Consider the following 22,302-nt stretch of genomic DNA (forward strand, 5'->3'; position numbering starts at 1 on the left):
GGGGGGAGCACCGGGAGCGGCGGGGGGGGGGGGGGCACCGGGAGGGGAGGGGGGGGGGGCACCGGGAGCGGGGGGGGGGGCACCGGGAGGGATGAGGGGGGGAGGGCACCGTGCTGGGGGGAGGCTGCGGGGCCGCATGGAGCCCGTGGGGGCCTCTCCGGTGCCTCCCGGTGCCTCCCGGTGCCCAACCGAGGAGCCCCGAGGATCCCCGGGCCCCCCCCTCCGGTGCCTCCTCCCCCCGCCCCGCCCCGCCCCGCCCCGTGCCGGAACCGCGCTCCCCGTAGCGGCGGAAGTGGCGGCGGTGGCGGCGGCGGCGACGATGGCTCTGCCCGGTGCCCCCGCCCCCACCCCGGCCCCGGCCGCGGCCCCGGCGCTGCCGCCGCCGCCGCCGCCGCCCACGGTGCTGATGTCGGTGCGGGTGGCCCTGGAGCAGCCGCCCCGCCGCCCGCCGCCGCCCGCCGCCCTGCTCCGCCTGCAGCTCAGCCTCCAGCCGCAGCCGCAGCCCCGCGCACGGCGCCGCTTCCGCCTCGGGCTGCGCGCGGCGGAGGAGGCCGGGGGCGCGGTGAGAAACGGGGGGGAACGGGGGGGAACGGGGGGTAACGGGGGGGTAACGGGGGTAACGGGGAGGGGTGTTTGGGAGAGGGGCGGGGGTGTCCTCGGTTCCCGGGGGGACCGGTTCCTGCAGTGCCCGGTGTCCCCGGTTCCCGGTGCCCGGTATCTGATTCCCAGTGCCCGGTGTCCCGGTTCCCCAGTGTCCCCAATCCCTGGTGTTCCCGGTGCCCGGTTCCCTGGTTCCCAACCCCCGGTTCCCCAGTGCCTGATCCCCGCTGCCCAATTCCCGGTGCCCGGTACCCGATTCCCAGTGCCCGGTGTCCCCGGTGCCCGGTTCCCAGTGCCCGGTTCCCTGATTCCCACTGCTCGGTGTCCCAGTTCCCCGGTGTCCCCAGCCCTGGTGCCCAATTCCCGGTGCCCGGTCCCTGATTCCCAACCCCCGGTGCCCCAGTGCCCGGTTCCTGATGCCCAGTTCCTCAGTTCCCCGGTGCCCGGTTCCCAGTGCTCAGTGTCCCAGTTCCCCAGTCCCCCAGTGTCCCTGATTCCTGGTGCCCGGTTCCCGGTGTCCAGTTCCTGATACCCAGTGCCTGTTGTCCCCGGTGCCCAATTCCCGGTGCCCGGTACCCGATTCCCAGTGCTCGGTGTCCCAGTTCCCCGGTTCCCCAGTGTTCCCAGTCCCTGGTTCCCAGTGCCCGATCCCTCGTGCCCAATTCCTGGTGCCCGGTTCCTCAGTTCCCCAGTGCCTGATTCCCAGTGCCCGGTCCCTGATTCCCAATCCCCAGTGCCCCGGTGCCCGGTTCCCAGTGCCTGGTACCCGACTCCCAGTGCTCGGTGTCCCAGTTCCCCAGTGTCCCTGATCCCTGGTGCCCAGTTCCCGGTGCCCACTTCCCAATTCCTCATCCCCTGGTGCCCAATTCCTGGTGCCTGGTGCCTGATTCCCACTGCCCAATTCCCAGTGCCCGGTTCCTGGTGCCCAGTACCCGATTCCCAGTGCTCAGTGTCCCAGTTCCCCAGTCCCCCAGTATCCCCAATTCCTGGTGCCCGGTTCCCAGTGCCCAGTTCCTGATACCCAGTGCCTGGTGTCCCCGGTTCCCCAGTGCCTGATCCCCGGTGCCCAATTCCCGGTGCCTGGTGCCTGATACCCAGTGCTCGGTGTCCCAGTACCCCAGTGTCCCCAGTCCCTGGTGCCTGGTGCCCGGTTCCTCGTCCCCCAGTGACCCCGATTCCTGCTGCCCGGTGCCCGGTTCCTGATACCCGGTGCCCAGTTCCCGGTGCCTGGTTTCTTGGTTCCCCAGTGTCCCCAGTGCCTAGTTCCTGATTCCTGGCGCCTGATTCCTGGTTCCTGGTGCCTGGTTCCCTAGTTCCCAGTTCCCAGTGCCCAGTTCCCAGTGCCCAGCGGTGCTCTGGGGCCTCATCCCCTGTGGCCCTTGCTGCCCGGTGCAGCACCGAGCACGGCCGTGGGCTCTCGGTGGAGCCTCGGGGCTGCCAAACCCCCCCGGTGACTCCCCCACTCCTCACGGGGAGCAGGGGCAGAGGGGAGGCGGCGGCAGAGCCCCCGGTCAACGTGTGCCGGTGCCGGTGCCGCTCTCCGAAGGGGTCTCGGGGAGCTGCAGGTGCCTCCAGCTCAGCCCCCGTGCCCCACCTGAGGATGAACGGGGGTATTTGGCCTCACACTGGCCGTCCTGGGCCTCTTTGGGGTCGTTCCCACAGCACGCGGGGCTGGGGCTGCTCCCCAGGGACCCCAAGGGCTGGCAGTGGGGTGAGGGGGGGTCCTCAGCCCGGAGCTGTTCGCCCCGCAGCTCGGGGACGCCTCCTGCCCCCGGGGTGCTGGTGCTGTGGGTGCAGGCGTCGGCCACCGAAACGGGCGTTTGGCTGCTGGAAATGGGAACCAAAAGGGCAGGGGGCAACCCGGACCCTCGCGTGTCCCATTTTAATAAAATAGAGAGAGAAGGAATGCCGACGGGCGAAACGATGCCGCGATGCCGTGCTGGCAGAGCCGTGACCCCCCCCCCTGCCGCTCTGCTCCCCCCAGAGCATCGCCGAGTACGACCTGAAGGACATCTCCTACACCGTCAGGAGCCCCACGTGCCACGAGCTGGTGGTCTTCGGCGCCCTGGACGAGCCGATGGTCTTCAACTTCGAGGAGGAGCGGGAGGCGCAGAAGTGGTGGACGATCGTCAGCAGCTCCCTGCGGGAGGTGCAGAAAGGTCGGTGCCGGGTCCTGGGGGGGGGACGAAAGCCCCGGGGGGGTTCGTGTGTGCCCAGTGCTCCGTTCCTGGCACCTGGAGCGGCACAATTTTAACAGTTGTTAATTTAATATGGTTCCAAATGATTTGGGTGTGCGCCCCACCAGCTTTGGGGAGCGGCGCCGTGCTCCTGGGGGGGGGCTGGAAGCCTCTGAGGGGCTCTGAGGGGCTCTGCAGGCTCCGGGCACAGAAGCACGCCGTGTTCGGAGCCCTTCCCATGGCCTGGAGCCTGAAGGAGCTCTGAGGGCTCGTTTGTGGTGTGGAGCACCCGGGGGGCAAGGTGGGCACACGAGGCAGGGCGCTGGGGTGGGAGGGGGGCTGCTGGCTGGGAGGCACAAGGGAGCAGCCCCGGTGGGGCTGGGGGGCGCAGAGCCTCCCCCCTGCATCAGGGCAGCCCCGTGCCCTAAGAAGAGCAGCAGCCACTGCTGGCAGGGACAGGGGGCTGCCCTCGGGATGGGCTTGGGGTCAGCTCTGCCTTCGCCTCCGAGGGCTCCCCGCGGAGCTGCCTGGGGACGGCCGTGGGTGAGGGTCGCTGCCCCGCTGTGGTGCACGGAGTGACTGAATCACCCGGGTGGGAAGAGCCCTCCGAAATCACCCAGCCCAACCCCTGACCCAACACTAAGTCCTCCACTAACCCCCATCACCGAGCTCTACATCTAAACGTCTTTTAAAGCCCTCCAGGGATGGTGACTCCACCACTCCCCCGGGCAGCCCATCCCAGTGCCTCACAACCCTTTCGGTAAAGAAATTCTTCCTAACATCCAACCCAAACCTCCCCTGGCACAACTTCAGCCCATTCCCCCTCGTCCTGTCACCAGGGATGTGGGAGAACAGACCAACCCCCCCTCGCTGCAGCCTCCTTTAAGGTACCTGTACCAATGCCCCCCCTGCTCTTCCTGCAGCCTCGGACAGCAGCTTGCTGCCCCCCCAGGCCTCGTCCCTGCCCGCGGCGGCCGGGGGCAGCTCTGCAGAGGGGGATCCAGAGGAAGCTTTGTTCTCGGAGCTCTCCAGGAAAGGTATTCGAGGGGAGAGGTTTCGTGGCTCCTGACGCGTGCCAGGAGACCAGGGCTCCTCTCCAGGCCCAGCCGCTCCCCGCTCCGGGCCGACAGTTTTGGGTGCAAAGTCCGAATCCCGTGGGATGGAGCTTGCTGTGGGGCGGGGGCTGCGCATCCCGGCTCTCCGGGGGCTCCAGAAACCCCCCGTGGGGCTCCCACCCGTGGTTCTCTGGCCGTGCACACCACAGGGCTCTGCCCATGGGCTGCCCCGCGAGCATCACGCATCCGAGGAGCCTCTGCGGAGCTCCTGGTGCTGTTTGGGGCTGCGCCGTGGGGCTGTGCCGTGCGGTGCCGGCGGCTGCAGGGCTCTCCCTCCTGCCCCCGCAGAGGACCTGGCGCTGCAGCTGGCGCAGGCCATCGAGGACGGCGACGAGGAGGCGGCCGCGCAGTGCGCCGTGGCCCTGGCTCGCCAGCAGGCCACCCTCAGCATCCTGCTGAAGGAGTCCAACTACCCCCCCGACGACATCAGGTGAGCCCCGCTGGCCTGGGGCTCGCGCCCCTCCGCGTCCCCTCCTGGGCACTGCGGTGACGAGGCCAGGGGTGGCGGTTCTGGGCCGAAAGAGGGCAGATTTGGGTGGGGTTTAAGGCAGAAAGTCATCGTGGTGAGGGGGGTGAGGACCTGGAGCAGGCTGCCCTGGGAAGTGGTGCCCCATCCTTATCCCGTATCTTAGGGATATGGTTTAGTGGGGACTGTTAGTGTTAGGTCAGAGGTTGGACTCGATGATCCTGAGGTCTCTTCCAGCCTCGAAATTCTGTGATTCTGTGATTCTGTGATCCCTGGAGTTGTTGGTGGGGGGGAGCTGCTCCAGCAGGGGCTGTGCCTGCCCGTGGCCAGGGTCAGGCGGGGTGAGCCGTAAGGTCCCAGACCTGGCCGTGGTCTGCCCCGGGGGGAGCTGTGCATGGGAATGCAGGGGTTGTTAGGAAAAGGCGAGGGAACAAAGGGGAGACCCCTGCCCGTGTTGGATACGGGGCAGGGGGGTGATCAGGCACAGAACAGCCTTCTGAGGACGTTGGATGGAAAGTTTAGGGCTGTGGTGTGAGAGAGGCAGCGGGGAGGTGAGCCCCGCAGAGATAAGGAGTGTTTGTCCTCGTGTCCGGGAGCAGATAAGCTGAGAGGCCGAGGGCATTTAGGAAGCAGCAGGTTTCAGGCAGGTGGAAGGGAAGATTTTTTCACACCGTGTCTAAGCCCGTGGTGGAAACGGTTGGCACAGCTGCAAAAAGAGAGAGATTGACAGAGAGTGAACGAAATCGGGGGAAAACAAATCCCACGGGTCTGTCAAACACGAGGTGCAGCCACCGGTGTGCACGTGGCAGGGTGCTCCGGGCTCGGAGCCCTCGGGTGTCCCAGCCCCGAGCCGGGCGGGCGTCCTCTAACAGCACCTCATCTCTGCTCCAGCATGAACGTCGGCGTGGAGGACGCGACGTCGTCTGCCAGCATCGTCCTCAGGGTCCAGCCCCACACTACAATCGCGACGCTCAAGCAGCAGGTACGGAGCCGCACGGAGCCGCGCGGAGCCAGCAGGGCACGGGGCAGGGGCTCGGGGTGCCGAGCCCCAGGAAGGGCCCTGGAGAGCCCCCTGTGCTGGGGACACGCTGGGCTTACCTCTGCGCTTCTCCCTCTGCTCAGGTGTTCCAGGATTACGGGTTTCACCCCCTGGTGCAGCGGTGGATCATCGGGCAGTGCCTGTGCGTGGACGAGCGGACGGTTTCCTCCTACGGCATCCGCAGGGACGGGGACACGGCCTTCCTCTACCTGCTGTCGGCGAAGAGGGCCGAGCTCACCCGGCAGCGCTACGAGGAGGACCAGGCACAGCTCCTGCTCAACTCCATCGCCTCACTCGGCGACAGCGCCGCTGCCGGGGAGCAGCGCCAGTACAACACCCTGCCGGCCCCCAGGAAAGGTCTGGGTGCTGCGCCCGTCCCTTCGGCTGGCGGGCAGGAGGGGCAGCCCGGATCCTGCCCAAATCCTGCCCAAATCCTGCCCAAATCCTTCCCAAACACTCCCTAAATCCCTGCCTTCATGCGGCATGTGGTCTGCTGGTGCCAGGCCATGTGGGAGGGAGGGTTTGGGGCGCTGCTGTCGCCTCTGCTCCCATGTGGGTGAGGGCACGTGCAGCCCCAAATGGGGAATTTGGTGCTCTCCTGGCTCCGGGCCCTCGCTCAGACCTTTACGTGCAGGTGCTGAGGGGCTGAGCGGCCCCTTTGGTGCTGAGCAGAGCCGGGCTCTGGGTGCTGATCCCTCGGCCTCAGGAGCACACCGCGTGAGCGTGCTCTCTGTGCCGAGCTCACCCGGGGGGCTCTGCCCCTCTCCGTGCCGCGGCCGTAACGCGCCGGTGTCCCCGTCTCTCCTGCAGCGTGGGGGAGCGACCCCAGCAGGAAGATGGACATCGGTGAGATCAGCCAGCACCTGGACACGATGCAGATCGGAGACCTTGTCAGCAACCCGGCGGCGTCCGCTGCCACCTCCCTGCCCTCGCCGGTGCAGGTGGGTGGCCCTGCGCCCCCCGAGCCCTGCGCCCCCCGAGCCCTCCGTCCCCTGCACGCTGTTCTGGGTGCTGCTGGCCCCAGTTTCGTTCCCCTTTCCCTTCCAACACGCTTTTCCCAGCTCCTCACCTCCCCCCTGTTCTCTGCAGGCGGGCTGGTCGTGCCCCAAGTGCACCTTTATCAACAAGCCCACGCGGCCGGGCTGCGAGATGTGCAGCACCGACCGCCCGGACGACTACGTGGTGCCCTGCAGCTACAAGCCCGACGAAACGGAGCTGTGGAGGATCCAGCAGGAGCAGGAGGGGATCCTGCAGTACCAACAGGTACCGGGGCCCACGGCCCGGCCCGGGGAGCAGCCGCTCCCCCTGTTCCCCTGCCAGGCAGGATTTGTCCCTGGCAGGGCTGGAAGGCGTCTCGTGGGCGAGCGGATCCTGCGCCGTGCTGGGAAGCGGGCACAAAACCGTGGGTGGCAGCAAAAAGGGGCTGCTGCAGCCCCTAAATTGTCCCCTGGTGGGGCAGGCAATGCCTGCTGCTGTGCGCAGGGCTCGGCGCCGTGCCGTGTTGTGAGCGTGGCGTGCTCTGCTGTCTGCTGGGGGTGGTCACTGCTGGCCCCGCTGCTGTGCCGCCACCTCACGGGGCTCTGAACAGTGTCACCAGCGCTTGTGGCCACCCAAAAAATGGGTGGCAGCTTCGGGCAGGGCAGGGCAGGGTCCCAGGACGGTGGTGCTGCTTCCTCTTGCCTCCTGGCACAGCAAGGAGCTGTCGGGCTGCGCTGTCTCTGCTGGGAGTTTATTTCCTGCAGGCGCCGTAGAATCGCGCATGGGGCTCTGCTGGGAGCCCCCACCCCATCGTGGGGGCGCGCTGCGGGGCGTGGGGGGCACCCGGCTCAGCCACTGACCAAAACCTTCTCTTCTTTCTTTTTTCTCTGGTGCTGGGACCCCGCTAGGAAAAGGGAAGGAGAGAGGATGGCTCAGCTGCGCACTGCGTCTTGGGCTCGGGTTCCTTGGATGACTTCATCCACCTGTCCTCCGAATTCTGCTAGCCGCCCCGTGCCCGGCCGACCCGGATGCCCCCTCCCGCCCCCCTGGCCAGGGCCCAGTGCCCGCCGTGCCACCCAAGGGTCCGGGCTGCGGCCACGGCACCTCCCTGCGGGTCCTGCCCCACGCAGGGGCTGGGCTCCCCTGGGAGCAGGGAGCACCAGGGGCTGGGGGCCTCGATTGCAGGGCTGAACGCTGCAGGGATGGGGCACAGCCCTGGGGGGAGCTCTGCGGGCTGTGAACCCGGCCCCCCCAGCCCCCTGGGGCTGTGCCGGGCGAGGGGAGCTTTGGTGTGCCAAGGGGAGCCTTGGAGTGCCAAGGGGAGCTTTGGTGTGCCGAGGGCAGCCTTGGTGTGCCGTTGGGGCTCTGCTTTGCCCTTGGCCACCCAGTTCTCCCCCCAAACACAGCCCCCCCCCACCAGCAGCCCCCTTGGGGGGCTGAGCCCCCTCTGGAGTGGCGCTGGCTGGAGGTGAGCGTGGCCGTGCTGGTGCCACGATGCCTTTGTGAGGGCTCAGGGCAGAGGCAGCAGCACCGGGGGAAGCGCTCGGGGCCCTGCGGGGCCGCGGTGGCTCGGGGGAGCAGCGTGCCAGGGCCCCGAGGAACCGTGGTGGCCCTGGGGTGGGAGCTGGATGGGGTCAGGGCAGCAGGGCCAGCCCCCAGCCCTGCAGCACTCACTGTCCCATATTGTGCACAGGGAATTTGGTGTTTCCAGGTTGTTTTTTGTGTTCAGAAACCTCCCCAGGCCGCGCGGGTCGGGGCTCACCGCGGGGTCTGGGCTCTCAGGGAAGGACGAGCCCCCCAGCTCCGTGCGTGACCGTGCTGCGGGGGCGCAGAGGAACCCTCCCCTCATTAAAGCCTTACCCCCACCAGCGCCGCTGTGCCCTCTGCTTGCGCCGCCGTCACCGATGGGCTGCCCATGGGGGGGGGGGGGGGGTTGCTGTTTTGGGGGGTTTCATGGAATTAAATGTTAGAGGAGGCGGTGGGGGCTGTCTCTGGGGCTGCACAGGAGCAGGGGCAATGGGGCCATCCTGAGCTGCCTGCACCAGGGCAGGGCTGGGGCTGGGGCAGCCCCTGTGCGCACAGAAATGTTGAGTGAGGGGGTTTGGGGCTGCGGGGCCGGGCACAGTGCGGGGACACGGAGCTGCCAGGGCGGCTGTGGGGGTCCCATGGGGGTCCTGGGGCTGGAGCAGCTCCGCCGTGGGGCCGGCTGAGGGCTGGGGGTGCTGGGCATGGGCTGGAGAAGGCTCCAGGGGGGGCTCCCGGTGGGCTGCCCGTGCCCAAGGGGGCTGCAGGAGAGATGGGGGGGCCCTTTGGGGGGCTGTGGGTGGACTAGGGGGTGGCACCCTGCCCGCAATGGGGGTGGCATTAAATGGTCTTTAGGGTCCCTTCTAACCCAAGCCATTCTGTGACTCTGTGACAGGACGGGGGGGTTGGTTTTAAGCCAAAAGAGGGGGGATTGGGGTAGACAGAGGGAAGAAATCCTTCATGCTGAGAAGGGCGAGGCCCTGCCCCAGCCCACCCAGGGGAGCTGGGGGGGGTCCCAGCCCTGGCAGTGTTAACGTCGGGCTGGATGGGGCTGGGGGCAGCCTGAGGGGGTGGGCGACGTCCCTGCCCGTGGCTGGGGCTGGACGGGGTGGGCTGTGAGGGCCCCTCGTCCCCAAACTGCTCGGTGGGTCTGCATCATTTGGGGGGGGAGATGGGGGCCCCACGGCCTCCCCGTGAGCAGGGGCAAAGCAAACGTGGCCAGCCCTGCCCGGGACACCCAGTGCTGGCAGAGGGGGACCTGGGGGGGGTGCAGGGGGCTCGGTGGGGACCGGGGCCGGGTGGGGGCCGCTCTCACCCATCCCCTCCCTGCCCGCAGGCGCTGGAGGCCGAGCGGCTGAGGAACTTCCAGCAGCTGCTGCAGCTGGAGGACGAGGTGCTGGTGCCCAACCGCGAGGTGCTGGAGTGCCGCATCTGCTACCAGCACGTCCCCCCGGGTGAGGGGGTGCTGCTGCGCGAGTGCCTGCACAACTTCTGCAGGTAGCGTGGGGCCGAGCGGTGCGGGGTGGGGTGGGGAGGGTGGGAGGGGGGGTCCGGCCCCGGCAGCCCCCTGCCCCGGCGCTGACGGCTTGCCCGTCATCCCCGCAGGGACTGCCTGCGCCAGGTCATCAACTACAGCGAGGAGCCCGAGGTGGCCTGCCCCTTCCGCGACGACTCCTACGCCTGCAGCAGCCACCTGCAGGAGCGCGAGATCCGGGCGGTGAGTGGGGCTCGGTGCCCCCGTGGGCAGCACCGGGGTGCCCGGGGTCGGGGGGCCGCATCCTGACCCTGCCCCACTCTCAGCTGGTGTCGCCGGAGGAGTACCGGCGCTTCCTGGAGCGGGGCCTGGTGCTGGCGGAGCGGCGCACGCAGAACAGCTTCCACTGCAAGACCACCGACTGCCGCGGCTGGTGCATCTACGAGGACTCGGTGAACGAATTCCGCTGCCCCATCTGCCAGGCCCTCAACTGCCTGCTCTGCAAGGTGAGCGGGGGGCGGCCCTGCCACCCTCCCCTTTTGGTGCCGTGCCCAGGGAAGGGGGCTTGAGCGCTGCCCCTCTGCTCCCACCCATCCCCAGGCCATCCACGAGGGGAAGAACTGCCGGCAGTACCAGGACGACCTCCAGCTGCGGGCGCAGAACGACGCGGCCGCCCGGCAGACCAGCGACATGCTGCAGGTGGGAGCACCGCGGGGTGCCGGGGTGGATGGGATGGGGAGGGGGTGCACGGGGCTCGTCCTCGCCTCCCTGACCGCTGCATCCTTCTCTCCCCCCCCCCAGACCCTGGTGCAGCTCGGGGAGGCCATGCACTGCCCCACGTGCCACATCATCGTGCAGAAGAAGGACGGCTGCGACTGGATCCGCTGCACCGTCTGCCAGACCGAGATCTGCTGGGTCACCAAGGGGCCGCGCTGGGGGCCAGGGGTAAGCACCCCTCTTGGTGGAACCCCCCCTTCCCTGCACACCAGCCCCATCCCAGCTCAGGGTCCCCATCCCTGGTCACCGCGGGGCCTGGGGGCCCAGGGCTGGGTGCTTTGGGCCCCCCTGTGACCCCCTGTCCTCTCCTCTCCTCTCCTCCCCACCAGGGTCCCGGGGACACCAGTGGCGGGTGCCGCTGCAACGTCAACGGGCAGAGGTGCCACCCCCGCTGCCAGAACTGCCACTGAGCGCCCGCCTGGCCCAGCCCCTGGGGATCGGGGGCTCCGAGCAGCCGGGCAGGAGCCGAGCTCCTCGCCCCGGGGACGGCCCGAGAGGCGCCGGAGCTGGCGCATGGCCCCAGCAGGGCCCAGAGACGCTGGTGGTCGCAGGGATGGCCCCAGGGCCACGTCCCCCCGGGGGCTGGCGGCAGCCAGGGACGGACAGGAGGGATGTAGGGCCAGAGGGGAGCGGGCGGGGGCCAGGCCCCAGGCAGTGCCGCAGGGTCTCCACGCAGTCTCTGCAAGCAGCCAAGCTCCGCGGGTGTGAGCGGCGCGTCCTGGCGGTGCAGGGCATCCTAATAAAGCTGTGTGCGGTGTGACATCCTAACGAGGCTCTGTACGACACCCTAATAAAGCCGCGTGCCGTGGTGTCCCCTCCAGCCCGCTCACAGCACCGGGGACGGGCGCGATGCGCGCAGCCTCTCGCCCCGCCGCACAGACCACGCGACACGTCCCAGCTGGAGATTTCATTTTATTTCCACGTCCCCCAGCCATAAACTCGCAGGCACCGTTCCCCCCACCCCACCCCTGGCCAGCAGTGCCTGCGGGCGCAGAGCGCGCTGTTAAATAACCGAGCTGCCGTGCGCGTGGGGAGCACGCGGTGCCCGCGGCGCCCTCCTCCCCGTGCCCCCGAGGGGCTGCGGGGCGGAGGTGGGGGCACCCCTCTGCCCCCACTATTTGGGAGGCCGGTAGATCATTTTCCTGCTCTTCAGGACAGACCACTTGTGGCGCTTCAAGTAGTAGGTGAGGGATATCAGCAAGCTGGAGATCATCAGCATCTGGGGGAAGGAAGGCGTCGAGCGCTCTGCCCCACGGGGCCCCCTCTGCCCTGCACGGCTTTGGGGTCCCTTGGGGCGCCAGGGAGGGGGCAGCACCGCTCCCGGGGGCTTCCCCCCCCGCCCAGCCCCCAGGCACTGACCTTCAAGCCCATCCGTTTGCGGTGGTCGTGCTCCGGCTCCGCCGCCCACCGCAGGAAGGTGCAGACGTCCTTGGCGATCTGCGACATGGTGGCCGGGGTGCCTGGGGGGGGGAGGAGGGAGCTGAGCACCCCCCGCGGGCCGGCTCCGCGCCCCACGGGCCCCCCCCTTCTTACCGTCATCGAACTCCAGGATCTCGTTGTAGATGGGGGGGGCCATGCCGATGGCCTGTCCCGGGAAGTAGGGGTTGTAGTGCAGCCCCTCGCGCACCGAGACGCCGGCCGGGGGGTCGCAGTACCCGGTGAGGAGGGAGAACACGTAGTCCTCCCCCCCGTGCCTGCAACGCAAACCCCAGGATGTCACCATCAGGATATAGGGACCCTGGGTGGGGGCGGCGGTGCCGGCGTCCCCCTTGCCTCCACGGCTCCGTGTGGGTCCGGACCCCCGAGCCGAGTGCCCGCGGCCCCTTACCGGGCGTTGACGATGTAGCTGAGGTCGGGGGGCAGCGCCCCGTTGTTGGCGGCTCGTGCGGCCTCGGGGTTGGGGTAGGGCTTGGGGAAGTAGTCGGAGATCTTGCCGGGGCGCGTGAACATCTCCCCGTTCTCATCCGGGCCGTCCAGCACCTCCACCTGCGGGCGGGCGGGAGGGAGGGCGCTGAGCCGCGGGCGGGGGGTCCGGCACTGGGTGGGTGGGTGGGGGTCCGGGGGCTCGCTCACCTCCTCGGCCAGCGCCTTGGCCTCCTCCTCGGTGTGCGTGACGCCGATGAGGTTGCGGAAGGCCAGGTACTCCATGCTGTGGCAGGCCGAGCACACCTGCTTGTACACCTGGTAGCCGCGCCGCACGCTGCGGGGGAAGAGCGCTCAGTGCCACGGCCAACCCGGGACCCCCCAGGACACCCCTGGGAGCCCCCCCAGACCTCCCCAGGAGCTCCCAGACCCTTCTTAGTCTCCCCTGATCTCCCTGGGACCCCCCTAGGTCCTCCCCTAGACCCCTCCAGGAGCCCCCCCACACCCTTCCTGGTCCCCCCAGGTCCCCCTGGGACCCCCCCAGACCTCTCTGGGTCCCCCCCAGATCCCGCTGTGTCTTTCCCTGAACCCCCCTGGCCCCTCCCGGTCCCCCCCCCACCAGGACCCCTCCAGGACTTCTCTGGTCTCCCCCAGGGACCCCTCTTGGCCACCCCCCTCACCCCTCCTGGACCCCTCCCGGGTCTCCCCCCAGCTCCCTGGGACCCCTCTGGGTCCCCTGGAGCTCTCCTGGTCCCCCTGGGACCCCCTTGGATCCTCCCATAGACCCCCCTGGACCTCCCTGGGCCCCCCCCAGATCCCCCTGTGTCCTTCCCTGAACCCCCCTGGCCCCTCCCGCCCCCCCCCCATGGGATCCCTCTGGTCCATCCCCCTCACCCCTCCCAGACCACTCTCAGGTCCCCCCTCCTCATCCCCCCGGTACCCCCCGTACCCCACCTGGTCCTTCCGGGACCCCCTCCTAGCCGCCCCCCACTCCCCTGCAACCCCTCCCGTGTCCCCCCAGCTCCCTCCCAGCCCCCCTGACCCCCCAGCTCCCCCCTCCCCGGTTCCCCCGTACCCCATCTGACCCCTCCTGACCCCCCCCCAGCCCCCTCCCCATCCCCCTGCAACCCCCCCGGCCCCCCCCCAAGACCTCCCCCCGGTCCCCCCCGGTGCCCCCCCGCACCTGCCGTGGTCCAGCGCTGCGAGCAGCCCCCCGTGGCTCCAGGGGAAGCTGGGGGGGTGCATCTCCAGCTCGCCGGCGCTCAGCGCCCCGTGCAGGGCCAGCGCCGCCGCCCCCCCGCCCGCCGCCAGCGCCCCCAGCGCCACCGCCACCGCCCTGCTGCGGGGCCGCCCCCACGAGGAAACGGAGCGAGCCTGGAGGGGGGGGGGGGGGAACCGTTACCGGGACGGCACCGGGACAGGACCGGGATGGGACCAGGCCGCCCTTGCCCCCACGGTGTCCCCAAACCCTCCCCGGTTCCCCTCCCGGTGTCCCCCCAGTGCCTCCCCGATGTCCCCCAACCCTCCCGGTTCCCCCCCCGGTCCCTTCCCGGTGTCCCCCAACCCTCCCGGTGCCCCCCAACCCCCCCCGGTCCCCTCCCGGTGCCCCCCCAACCCCCTCCCGGTCCCCTCCCGATGCCCCCCAACCCTCCCGGTTCCCTTCCCGATGTCCCCCAACCCTCCCCAGTCCCCCTCCCAGTGCCCCCCCAACCCCCTCCCGGTCCCTTCCCGGTGTCCCCCAACCCCCTCCCGGTTCCCCCCCCGACCCCCGGTGTCCCCCCCCCCCCGCCTCACCCCGACGGGCACCGCCCGTGGTCTCGGTGCCAGCAGCAGGCGCCCGCCGTGCCCGAGGGGGAGGCGCCGCAGCCCGGCCGCCCCCGCAGCCCCCAGCGCAGCCCCCGCCGCCGCCGCCGCCATCTCGGCCCCGCTCCGCCCGCCCCGAGGTCGAGGGGACGCCGCGGGCCCGCCCCGGACACGACGCGAGCAGGAAGGGGAGGAACGGGGCGGGACCGGGGGGGGGGGGGCAGGGCCCGGGGGGGGGCCGCGTTTATTGGGAACGGGGGCGGGGACAAGAACGGGACCGGAGCGGGGGGACCGGGACAGAACCGGGGGCACCGGGACAGAACCGGGGGGATCGGGACTGGGAGTGCTGAGACCGGACCGGGGGAACCGGAGGAGGGTACCGGGGGGGTACCGGCACCGGACGGGGGGAACTGGGACAAAACCGGGGGGTACCGGGGGTTACCGGCACCGGACGGGGGGAACCGGCACCGTGGGGACTGAGACTGGAGCGGGGGGGCACGGAGACAAGGCTGGGACAGGACCAGAGGGAACTGGAACCGGGACAGGACCAGGGGTACCGGTACTGGGGGGCACTGGGACAGGACCACAGGGAACTGGTACTGGACTGGGGGAACTGGGATGGCACCAGGGGCACCAGCACCACGGGGCACCAGGATAGGACCAGGGGGTACTGGGATTGGACTGGGGAAACTGGCACAGGGCAGAACCGGCACCAGACTGGGGGCACTGGGGGGAACCGGCACCAAGGGGGACCGAGAACAGACCGGGGGGTAGCAGCACCGGGGGGACAGGGACAGGACTGGGGGGAACAGAGGGTACCAGCACCGGGGAGAACTGGGACAGGACTGGGGGCAAAGGGGAGTACTGGCACTGGGAGGAACTGGGACAGGACTGGGGACACCGGGCCTGTGTGAAGCAGGAGCCCCCCAGCACTTCCCAGGGGCTGAGCCCACTCCAAGACACCCCCACTCCCCCCCTTGTCCGTGTGTCTGTGTCCATCTGTCCGTGTGTCCTCCATCTGTCCGTGTCTGTCCGTCTGTACCAGGCTGTCTGTCCGTGCGTCCATCCGTCCGTGTGTCCACCCGTGCCCACGTGCCGGTATTTGTCCATCTGTCCGTGCCCACGTGTCCGTCCATCTGCGTGTCTGCGTCCGTCCGTCCGTGTGTCCGTCCACATCCATGTGTCCGTCCACGTCCGTCCGTCCGTCCGTCCGCCCTCACTTCCAGCAGAGCACGTTCCAGAGCAGCAGCCAGCAGGGGTAGGTGAGCAGGGCGAGGAAGGGGAAGGGCAGGGCGCCGTACAGGTGGTGCTGCAGCAGCCCCTCGGCCAGCGCCTGCAGGAAGAGCTGCCAGCCCTCCGCCAGCCCCGCCGGCCGCTCCTCCAGCTCGCGGTGCAGGAAGATGCCCAGCAGCAGCGTCACGGCCGGTGTCGACAGCACCAGCAGCGCCGCCAGCACCGGCCTGAAACGGAGAGGAGAGCGCTCAGCAGGGGGCCCGGCACCGTCCCCTGTCCGACCCCGCGGGACCCCAACTCACCGGGGGCCGGTGGGACGCACGGCGGCGGCGGCCGGGACCATGGTGGCGGCCAGGAGGAAGCCCAGGGAGAAGTTGAGGAGGGCGGCGCAGCTCAGCTGGGCGGCCAGGTACAGCAGCGCCAGCAGCTTCAGCGTCATCCAGCCACGGTCGCTTCCCCCGCCCGGCAGCGCCCTGCGGGCAGCGAAAGGGGCTAAGCACCATGGCACCCCACGACCACCCCACGGCCACCCCATGGTGCCCCACGACCACCCCATTGTACCCCACGGCCACCCCACGGTGCCCCATGGCCACCCCACGGCCACCCCGTGGCACCCCACAGCCGCCCCGTGGCCACCCCATTGCACCCCACGGCCAGCCCATGGCACCCCACAGGCACCCCATGGCCACCCCGTGGCACCCCACAGCCACCCCACGGCCACCCCATCACACCATGGCACCCTATGGCCACCCCACGGCCACCCCATTGCACCCCACAGCCACCCCACGGCCACCCCATCACCCCATGGCACCCCATGGCCACCCCACAGCCGCCCCACAGCCACCCCCTGACCTGTGCGCGCTGTGGGGCAGCGCCATGCCGGCCACGTAGATGGCGATGAGGGTGAGCACCACGGCCTCGGCCTCGGAGACGGGGAAGTGCTGGGTGGCCACGCGCTGCCCCAGCACCGGCAGCAGGTAGAGGGCGAGCCCGGCGGCGTGGCACACCACCAGCGGCGGCACCAGCGCCAGCAGGCCCGGCCGCGGCTCCTGCGGGACAGGGCAGCCTCAGGGAACCCAGCCACAAAGGGGCTGCGGGTGGGGAAGGAAGGAAGGGGGAGAAAAATAAGGGAAAAGGGGGGAGAAGGCCCCTGACCTCCACCATGGCGTGGGCAGCGCCCTGGTCCCCGTCCCAGAGCCGCTCGGCCGAGGCCGCCTCACATTTGTTGAGCTGCATCCACAGGTCCAGGGCCTGAGCACGAAGTCAAGGAAACAAAGGGAGCCCCCCCAGCCCCCAGACCCCCTCCCACAGCCCCCCAGGGCCCATCCTGGGTCCCCTCCCCAGCAAGGATATCTTGAGGACGAGGACGAGGATGAGGAAGCCGAAGGCCGGCATGTAGACGCCGATGGAGACAAAGCGGGACAGCGAGGGCAGCAGGTAGAAGAAATAGGACTGGTGCAGCCGCTCCAGCAGGTTGTTGAGCTTCCGGAACATTCCCTCCAGCGTCCTGCAGGGTCCGGCCTCAGCGTGGAGCCTCCCCAAACCCTGGGCACCCCCCCCAGCCCCCAGCCCCGCACTCACTTGCCCACGGTGGTCATGTCGTACTTGTACTGGCGGAAGCTGTTGATGCCGCGCACGGTGATGGCCTCGATGTGGTAGCGGAGGAAGAGGCCGTGGTCGCCCTGGGGCCGCCCCGAGCCCTGCTTCAGCACCATCAGCAGCAGCGTCTGCAGGCTGTGCGCGTAGGCGGGCAGCGTGTCCCAGTCGGAGCGCTGCAGCTGCGGCGGGGCGGCCGTGTCGGAAAAGGGGCGCGGGGACCCCCCGGCACCGTGCCACCGCCGCCACCACCGCCACCACCGCCACCTCACCTTGCCCTGGATGGTGCAGAGCAGCCCGTTCTTCTGGCAGAAGGCGTGGAAGAGGTTGACCAGGTCCAGGTTGGGCAGCTGCCCGTTCAGCCCCTCCACCGCCACGTCGAAGCTGGTGACCACGTCGCTGCTCAGCTCCAGCGCCACGGCCGCCTGGATGGCCCCGGCGCGGCCCAGCGCCCCCGACGACTGCATCTCTGCGGGCACCGCGGTGCTCAGCGCACGGGGACGCGGCCCCCGGCGCCCCCTCATCCTCCCCCGGCCTTACCGGTGACGTTGACGTCGTGGTAGGCCTCCAGCCAGGCCTCCATGCCCAGCAGGTCGTGCTCGTTGACCAGGAAGATGATGTCCTTCGCCCAGTAGATCTGGCCTGAGCGCAGGCGTCAGCCACGGGGTGGGCTCTGGGTGCAGGACCCCCCAGGGGGGGCTTTGTGCGCCCCCAGACCCCACAGAGCACGAGGACGGCGCCGGGCTCACCTCGGAAGTAGGCGGCCAGGGCCAGCATCAGCCCCACGGCCTGGCTGTTGTGGGTGCCCTCGCTGCAGGGCACGCTCAGCACCAGCGACTCGGTGCTGGCTGCCCGCGGCGCCCGCAGGATCCCGTAGACGTTGGTGCCCTTCACCATCTGCGGGGGACGGGGCCGGGCTGAGCCGAGGGGACCCCGGCTCCAAGCCCAGAGCGACCCCCAAACACTTCAGCACCCCAGGCTCGGGGACGGGAACAAGTCCCTGGGGAGCCCGTCCCCGTGCCCGGCCACCTCTGGGTGCAGACCCTCTCCCTGACCGCCCCCCAATCCCATCCCCACAGCCCCACAAAGCCCCCCCCAGCTCTCCTGCAGCCCCCTTGGGCACTCGCAGCCCACCGGGAAGCCCCCCCGGAGCCTTCTCCAGCCCATGCCCAGCACCCCCAGCCCCCAGCCGGCCCCACGGCGGAGCTGCTCCAGCCCCAGGACCCCCTCGCCCCCAGCCCCGCTGCTGCTGGTGGTGCTCAGGGTGCAAAGGGGGGGTTCTGGGCCCCCAGTGTATGGTGCTGATTGTGTCCATACTCTGTCCACCAGCATCCCCAGGTCCCTCTCTGCATTTCATCCTACATCCAGACCCTCCTGGCCACCCGCTGCACCCCGGCACCCCCCGTGCAGCCCCCACGGAGCCCCCGCAGCCCCCACCCCGTGGGCACGGCCCCCACGCACGTATCGCTCGCGGCTCTCGTCGGGGAAGGGCAGCGTGCGGGCGAAGGGCTGCTTGTACACCTCCAGCCCCAGGCCCCACATCGTCTTCTCCAGCCAGGCCACGGGGATGCCCCTGCGGAGAACCGGGATGGAACCGTGGGGACGGAGCCCCCCGGGGACCCCAAACCCTGCCCCGAGCCGTAGCCGGGGGGGGTGGGTGAGCAGAGTGGGGGTGCCCCCGTTCGTCCCCGTCCCTCACCCTGCCTTCTTCTTCTGCGCGGCGAAGTCGCGGCCGTAGGCGAGGGCGCGCTCCCCGTGCGGGAACTGCTCCTCCACCATGGTGGAGCCCATGGCGTTCTCCGACATGTAGGTGCGCGGCGCCAGCGGCGGCAGCGCCATGGCCAGGAACCAGCCCAGCCCCGCCACGTAGCTCAGCACGCTGCGGGAGGGGGCGGCCGTCAGGGCCACGGGACCCCCCCCCCAAAAGGGTTTGGGACCCCCCCCCAGGGGCCGGCACTCACCAGAGCGGGGTGTTGAGGCGCACGACGAGGCGGGACAGCGCCCGCCGGCAGTGGGGGTCCGACAGCAGCCCCATGGCTGGGGGGGGGGGGAGCACCGAGAGGGTCCCCACAGGCCCGGGGCTGCCCCCAGAACCCCCCCCCCGGTGACCCCTGGGCATCCCCAGAGGAATCACGGCCCCGTGCCCGAGCGCAGAGTTTGTGCCCCATGGATGCAGCCACCCCATAAGCAGCCCCCAGCCCCCTGCTCACCCCACAGCCCCCAACCCTAACCCCCAGGGGCTCCATATCTGCCCCCCATGCACCCCACGGCTCCCACACCTGCTCCCCACACACCCCAAGCCCCCAACCCTAACCCCCATGGGCCCCACACTTGCCCCACACGCACCCCACGGCTCCCACACCTACCCAAACACCCCCCAGCCCCAATACCTGCCCCCATGCACCCCCAGCCCCAATACCTGCCCCCCACACCCCCCCAGTGCCCATACCCACCCCACAAGCACCCCACTGCCCCCATACCTTCGCCCATGCACCCCCAGACCCCATACCTGACCCCCCCCGCCCCCATATCTGCCCCAGACGCACCCCACAGCCCCCACACCTGCCCCCCCCAGCCCCAATACCTGCCCCCCACCCCCCCCCAGCCCCCATACCTGCCCCCCAAGCACCCCACCACCCCATACCTGCCCCTCACGGCCCCCCCATCCCCCACACCCGCCCCCCAAGGCTCCCCCAGCCCCCCCCAGCCCCTGTACCCGCCCCCAGCCCCCGAACCTGCCCTAAACCCACCCCCCCCGCCCCCGTTACCCCCCCCCCGTGTGCCCCCCAGCCCCTACACCCGGCCCCACGCCCCCCACGGCTCCCGTTCCTGCCCCCCCCATATCCCCCGATACCCCCCCCATGCCCCCCCCCCCCGGTGCTGCCCCCCCCCCGCCCCGCGCCCACCTCCGGGTCCCGCCGCCCGGCGAGCTCCGTGCGCCCCGCCCTGCGCATGCGCCGCTGGGAGGGGGGGGGAGTCCGGGGGGCGGTGACGAGGGGCGGGGCTTGTGAGGGGGGGCGGGGCCTAAAGGGGGAGGGGCCAACAGGGGGCGGGGCCTACAGGGGGAGGGGCTGTGCGGGGTGGGGGAGGGGAAGGGCAGGGGTTGTGTAACGGGGGTGCAGGGGGGGCACGGGGCTGGGGGCGGGCAAAGGGGGTGTGCAGGGAGGGGGGGTTATAAATGGCTCAGGATTCAACTGAGGATTAAATAAAAAATAGGATTTATTGAAAGAATGTAAAGGAATAGGGGTGAGCAAACAGCGCTGGGCGCGCCGGGAGGCTCCAGGACGCACACCAGGTACATCCAGCAGCTGATTTTTGTGCTCCCAGACTAACACAGATCCATTACTACTTCTAAAAAATAATAGATTATTAAAATTAGCCTCCGGGGTGCAGTCCCTCCTACTGGAGCATGCGCAGTCTCCTCTGGGGTCTCTTCTGGGGGTCTCTAGGGGTCTTTCATGCTGAAGGCTCGTAGTCTTCCTCTCCCCCTTTGTACTCACTGGGCACCATCCCAAGTTTATAGAACATTTTCTGCAGGTCTTGTCTCCCAGCCGTCCTTCAGCTTCTTTCTCCTTCCTCTTAATCTCTCGGCCCCCCTAACCAGATCCCAAAGATCCGCATAGTATCCCGTAACAGTCACTAGTTGTTAGCAGTTGTTCTGAGACTCCCAGACATCAAACACAAACAGCTTCACGAGTAATTCAAACATTCTTCCCCAGCCATTCACAGACACATCTATAGCAGTGTTAGAAACAGAAGTCCGGAATGACAAAAGCAAACAGGTTCATAAATTTAAGGAGTGATAAATTGCCTAGAATGAGGGGGAGACTGGGACACACTGCAGCTGAGGTTCAAGAATTGAATTGCCAGTGCAGGGCCCAGAGGCAGACAGGATTCAAACAGGATTGTTCTTTATGGACACCAATTGTGAAAACCTTCCTCACAGTGTGCAAGGCAGGGGGGGCGTGCAACGGGTGTGCAAGGCAAGGGGTGTGCAAGGGGGGGCATGGAGCTGGGGGCGTGCAATGGGTGTGCAAGGCAGGGGGGCGTGCAACGGGTGTGCAAGGCAAGGGGTGTGCAAGGGGGGGCATGGAGCTGGGGGCGTGCAATGGGGCTGTGCTCTGGGGTGTGCAACGGGTGTGCAAGGCAGGGGGGTGTGCAATGGGTGTGCAAGGCGGGGGGCAGTGTGTGTGTGAGCAAGGAGCCGAGCACCAGGGGTGTATGGGGGGGGTGTGCAAGGAGCTGTGTGCAAGGGGGGAGCAGGGGGGTGGGCGTGCAATGGGGCTGGGCGTGCAATGTGGCAGTGCAAGGCACCACGCACTGTGGATGGCCGTGCTGGGCAGGGGGGGGCTCACCAAGGGCCTGGAGCCCTGGCACCGGGACCGGGGTCTGGGGGCTGCTCCGGGGGGGGTCCCCAAACCCCTGGGGTGCAGCTGGGGGGTGCCTGATGAGGAGGAGGGGGGAACACAGAGGAGCCCCCAGCCTGGGGACACATCACTGGGGGAGGGGGACACATCACCAGGGGGGGGCACACCCCCTCCATCCATCCATCCATCCATCCATCCATTTTCACCCCTTCCCCACTTTTCAGCACCCGAATCCCGCAGCAGAACGGCTTGGCGGGGGTCACCCCAACAGCTCCACGGGGACACAGGGGGGGCTTCCATCTCCCACCCACATCCCCGCAGCACCCCGAGGGAGGTGACACAACAACGAGCTTGGGCACCACCTTTTATTTGCTGCCCCCGTCCCGGTGCCCCCCCTCAGTCCCCCAGCAGCGCGGTGACCTCCCGGACGTGCTCGCGCACCACGCGGTCCAGCACGGCGTGCACGGCCCTGCAGGCGCCGCCGGCCGCCTCCAGCACGGCCCCCAGGCGGTCCTGGTGCAGCCGCGAGTCCAGCTGCAGCAGGGCCATGTGGCCCGAGGTGGGCAGCAGCGCCAGGGCCGCCTGCGGGCCCCCCGCCGCCTCCTCCAGGTAGCTGAGGTCGGCCAGCGCCGTGTCCTCCACCAGCCCGGCCGAGCTGGCGCAGACGTAGTCCCGCAGCGGGATGCCGGCGTCGATCACGGCCAGCGTGGCGGCGTTCACGCAGGCGCAGTAGTTGCCCCCGTCCGCCTGCAGGATCTGGGGAGGGGACGTGATGAGAGGAGGGTGAGGGGGTCCCCGTGCCGGGCCCCGCAGCCCCCCAGGAGGAAGAGGGGATGGGCACAGCTCGAGGGGCTGCCCCCGTCCCTTCCCTTCCCTTCCCTTCCCTTCCCTTCCCTTCCCTTCCCTTCCCTTCCCTTCCCTTCCCTTCCCTTCCCTTCCCTTCCCTTCCCTTCCCTTCCCTTCCCTTCCCTTCCCTTCCCTTCCCTTTTCCTTTCCTTTCATTCCCTTTCCCTCTCCTTTCCATTCCCGTCCATTCTCTTCCTTTCTTTCCTTCCTTTTCCTTTCCTTTTCCTTCTTTTTCCCTTCCCTGTTTCCTTTCCTTTCATTTTTCCTTCCCACTTTCCCTTCCCTTCATTTCCCTTTCCATTTTTCCTTTCTTGTTCCTTTTCCTTGTTTCTTTTCCTTTCCCTTTTTCCTTCTCTTCCCTTTTCCCTTCCCCTTTCCCTTTCCTTCTCCTTTTTCCTTTTGTTTCTTTTCCTTGCCTTGCCCTTCCCTTTTTCCTTTAATTTC

At 69.1% G+C, this 22,302-nt stretch overlaps 4 protein-coding genes across 5 annotated transcripts in view; 1 reads left to right on the plus strand and 3 right to left on the minus strand.

Moving 5' to 3' along the window:
• The first annotated feature begins 101 nt into the window (after positions 1 to 101).
• Positions 102 to 10,695, plus strand: SHARPIN (SHANK associated RH domain interactor). Its single transcript, XM_084283206.1, has 14 exons — positions 102 to 562; positions 2,585 to 2,759; positions 3,701 to 3,814; positions 4,181 to 4,322; positions 5,250 to 5,340; positions 5,481 to 5,754; positions 6,208 to 6,338; positions 6,487 to 6,660; positions 9,236 to 9,396; positions 9,505 to 9,616; positions 9,700 to 9,879; positions 9,974 to 10,072; positions 10,175 to 10,318; positions 10,480 to 10,695. The coding sequence occupies exons 1-14, from the start codon at positions 137 to 139 to the stop codon at positions 10,558 to 10,560; spliced, it is 2,304 nt and encodes a 767-aa protein (XP_084139332.1). The 5' UTR covers positions 102 to 136; the 3' UTR covers positions 10,561 to 10,695.
• Positions 10,696 to 11,049: 354 nt separating this feature from the next.
• CYC1 (cytochrome c1) lies at positions 11,050 to 13,959 on the minus strand. Its single transcript, XM_084283207.1, has 7 exons — positions 13,808 to 13,959; positions 13,197 to 13,387; positions 12,224 to 12,350; positions 11,979 to 12,136; positions 11,684 to 11,844; positions 11,510 to 11,610; positions 11,050 to 11,369 (listed from the first exon to the last, which is right to left on the minus strand). The coding sequence occupies exons 1-7, from the start codon at positions 13,928 to 13,930 to the stop codon at positions 11,265 to 11,267; spliced, it is 966 nt and encodes a 321-aa protein (XP_084139333.1). The 5' UTR covers positions 13,931 to 13,959; the 3' UTR covers positions 11,050 to 11,264.
• A 1,065-nt stretch (positions 13,960 to 15,024) lies between these two features.
• On the minus strand, positions 15,025 to 19,606 carry GPAA1 (glycosylphosphatidylinositol anchor attachment 1). 2 transcript variants are annotated; one of them, XM_084283241.1, is made up of 13 exons: positions 19,552 to 19,606; positions 18,607 to 18,682; positions 18,345 to 18,524; positions 18,107 to 18,218; positions 17,395 to 17,542; positions 17,186 to 17,287; positions 16,918 to 17,114; positions 16,631 to 16,827; positions 16,403 to 16,556; positions 16,205 to 16,300; positions 15,902 to 16,098; positions 15,352 to 15,522; positions 15,025 to 15,276 (listed from the first exon to the last, which is right to left on the minus strand). In XM_084283241.1, the coding sequence occupies exons 2-13, from the start codon at positions 18,678 to 18,680 to the stop codon at positions 15,033 to 15,035; spliced, it is 1,872 nt and encodes a 623-aa protein (XP_084139367.1). In that variant the 5' UTR covers positions 18,681 to 18,682; positions 19,552 to 19,606; the 3' UTR covers positions 15,025 to 15,032. The 2 variants fall into 2 exon arrangements, with proteins under 2 accessions (XP_084139367.1, XP_084139366.1); XM_084283240.1 differs by lacking the exon at positions 19,552 to 19,606 and having other exon boundaries at positions 18,607 to 18,959.
• A 1,771-nt stretch (positions 19,607 to 21,377) lies between these two features.
• Positions 21,378 to 22,302, minus strand: part of EXOSC4 (exosome component 4) — a 3,101-nt gene continuing 2,176 nt past the window's right edge. The window contains exon 3 of the mRNA XM_084282660.1: positions 21,378 to 21,768. Coding sequence (XP_084138786.1) covers positions 21,409 to 21,768 — 360 coding nt within the window. The 3' untranslated portion in view covers positions 21,378 to 21,408. The remainder of the gene's footprint in view (positions 21,769 to 22,302) is intronic.

This window comes from Netta rufina, assembly GCF_964035555.1.
Source record: "Netta rufina genome assembly, chromosome: 2".
NCBI lineage: Eukaryota > Metazoa > Chordata > Aves > Anseriformes > Anatidae > Netta > Netta rufina.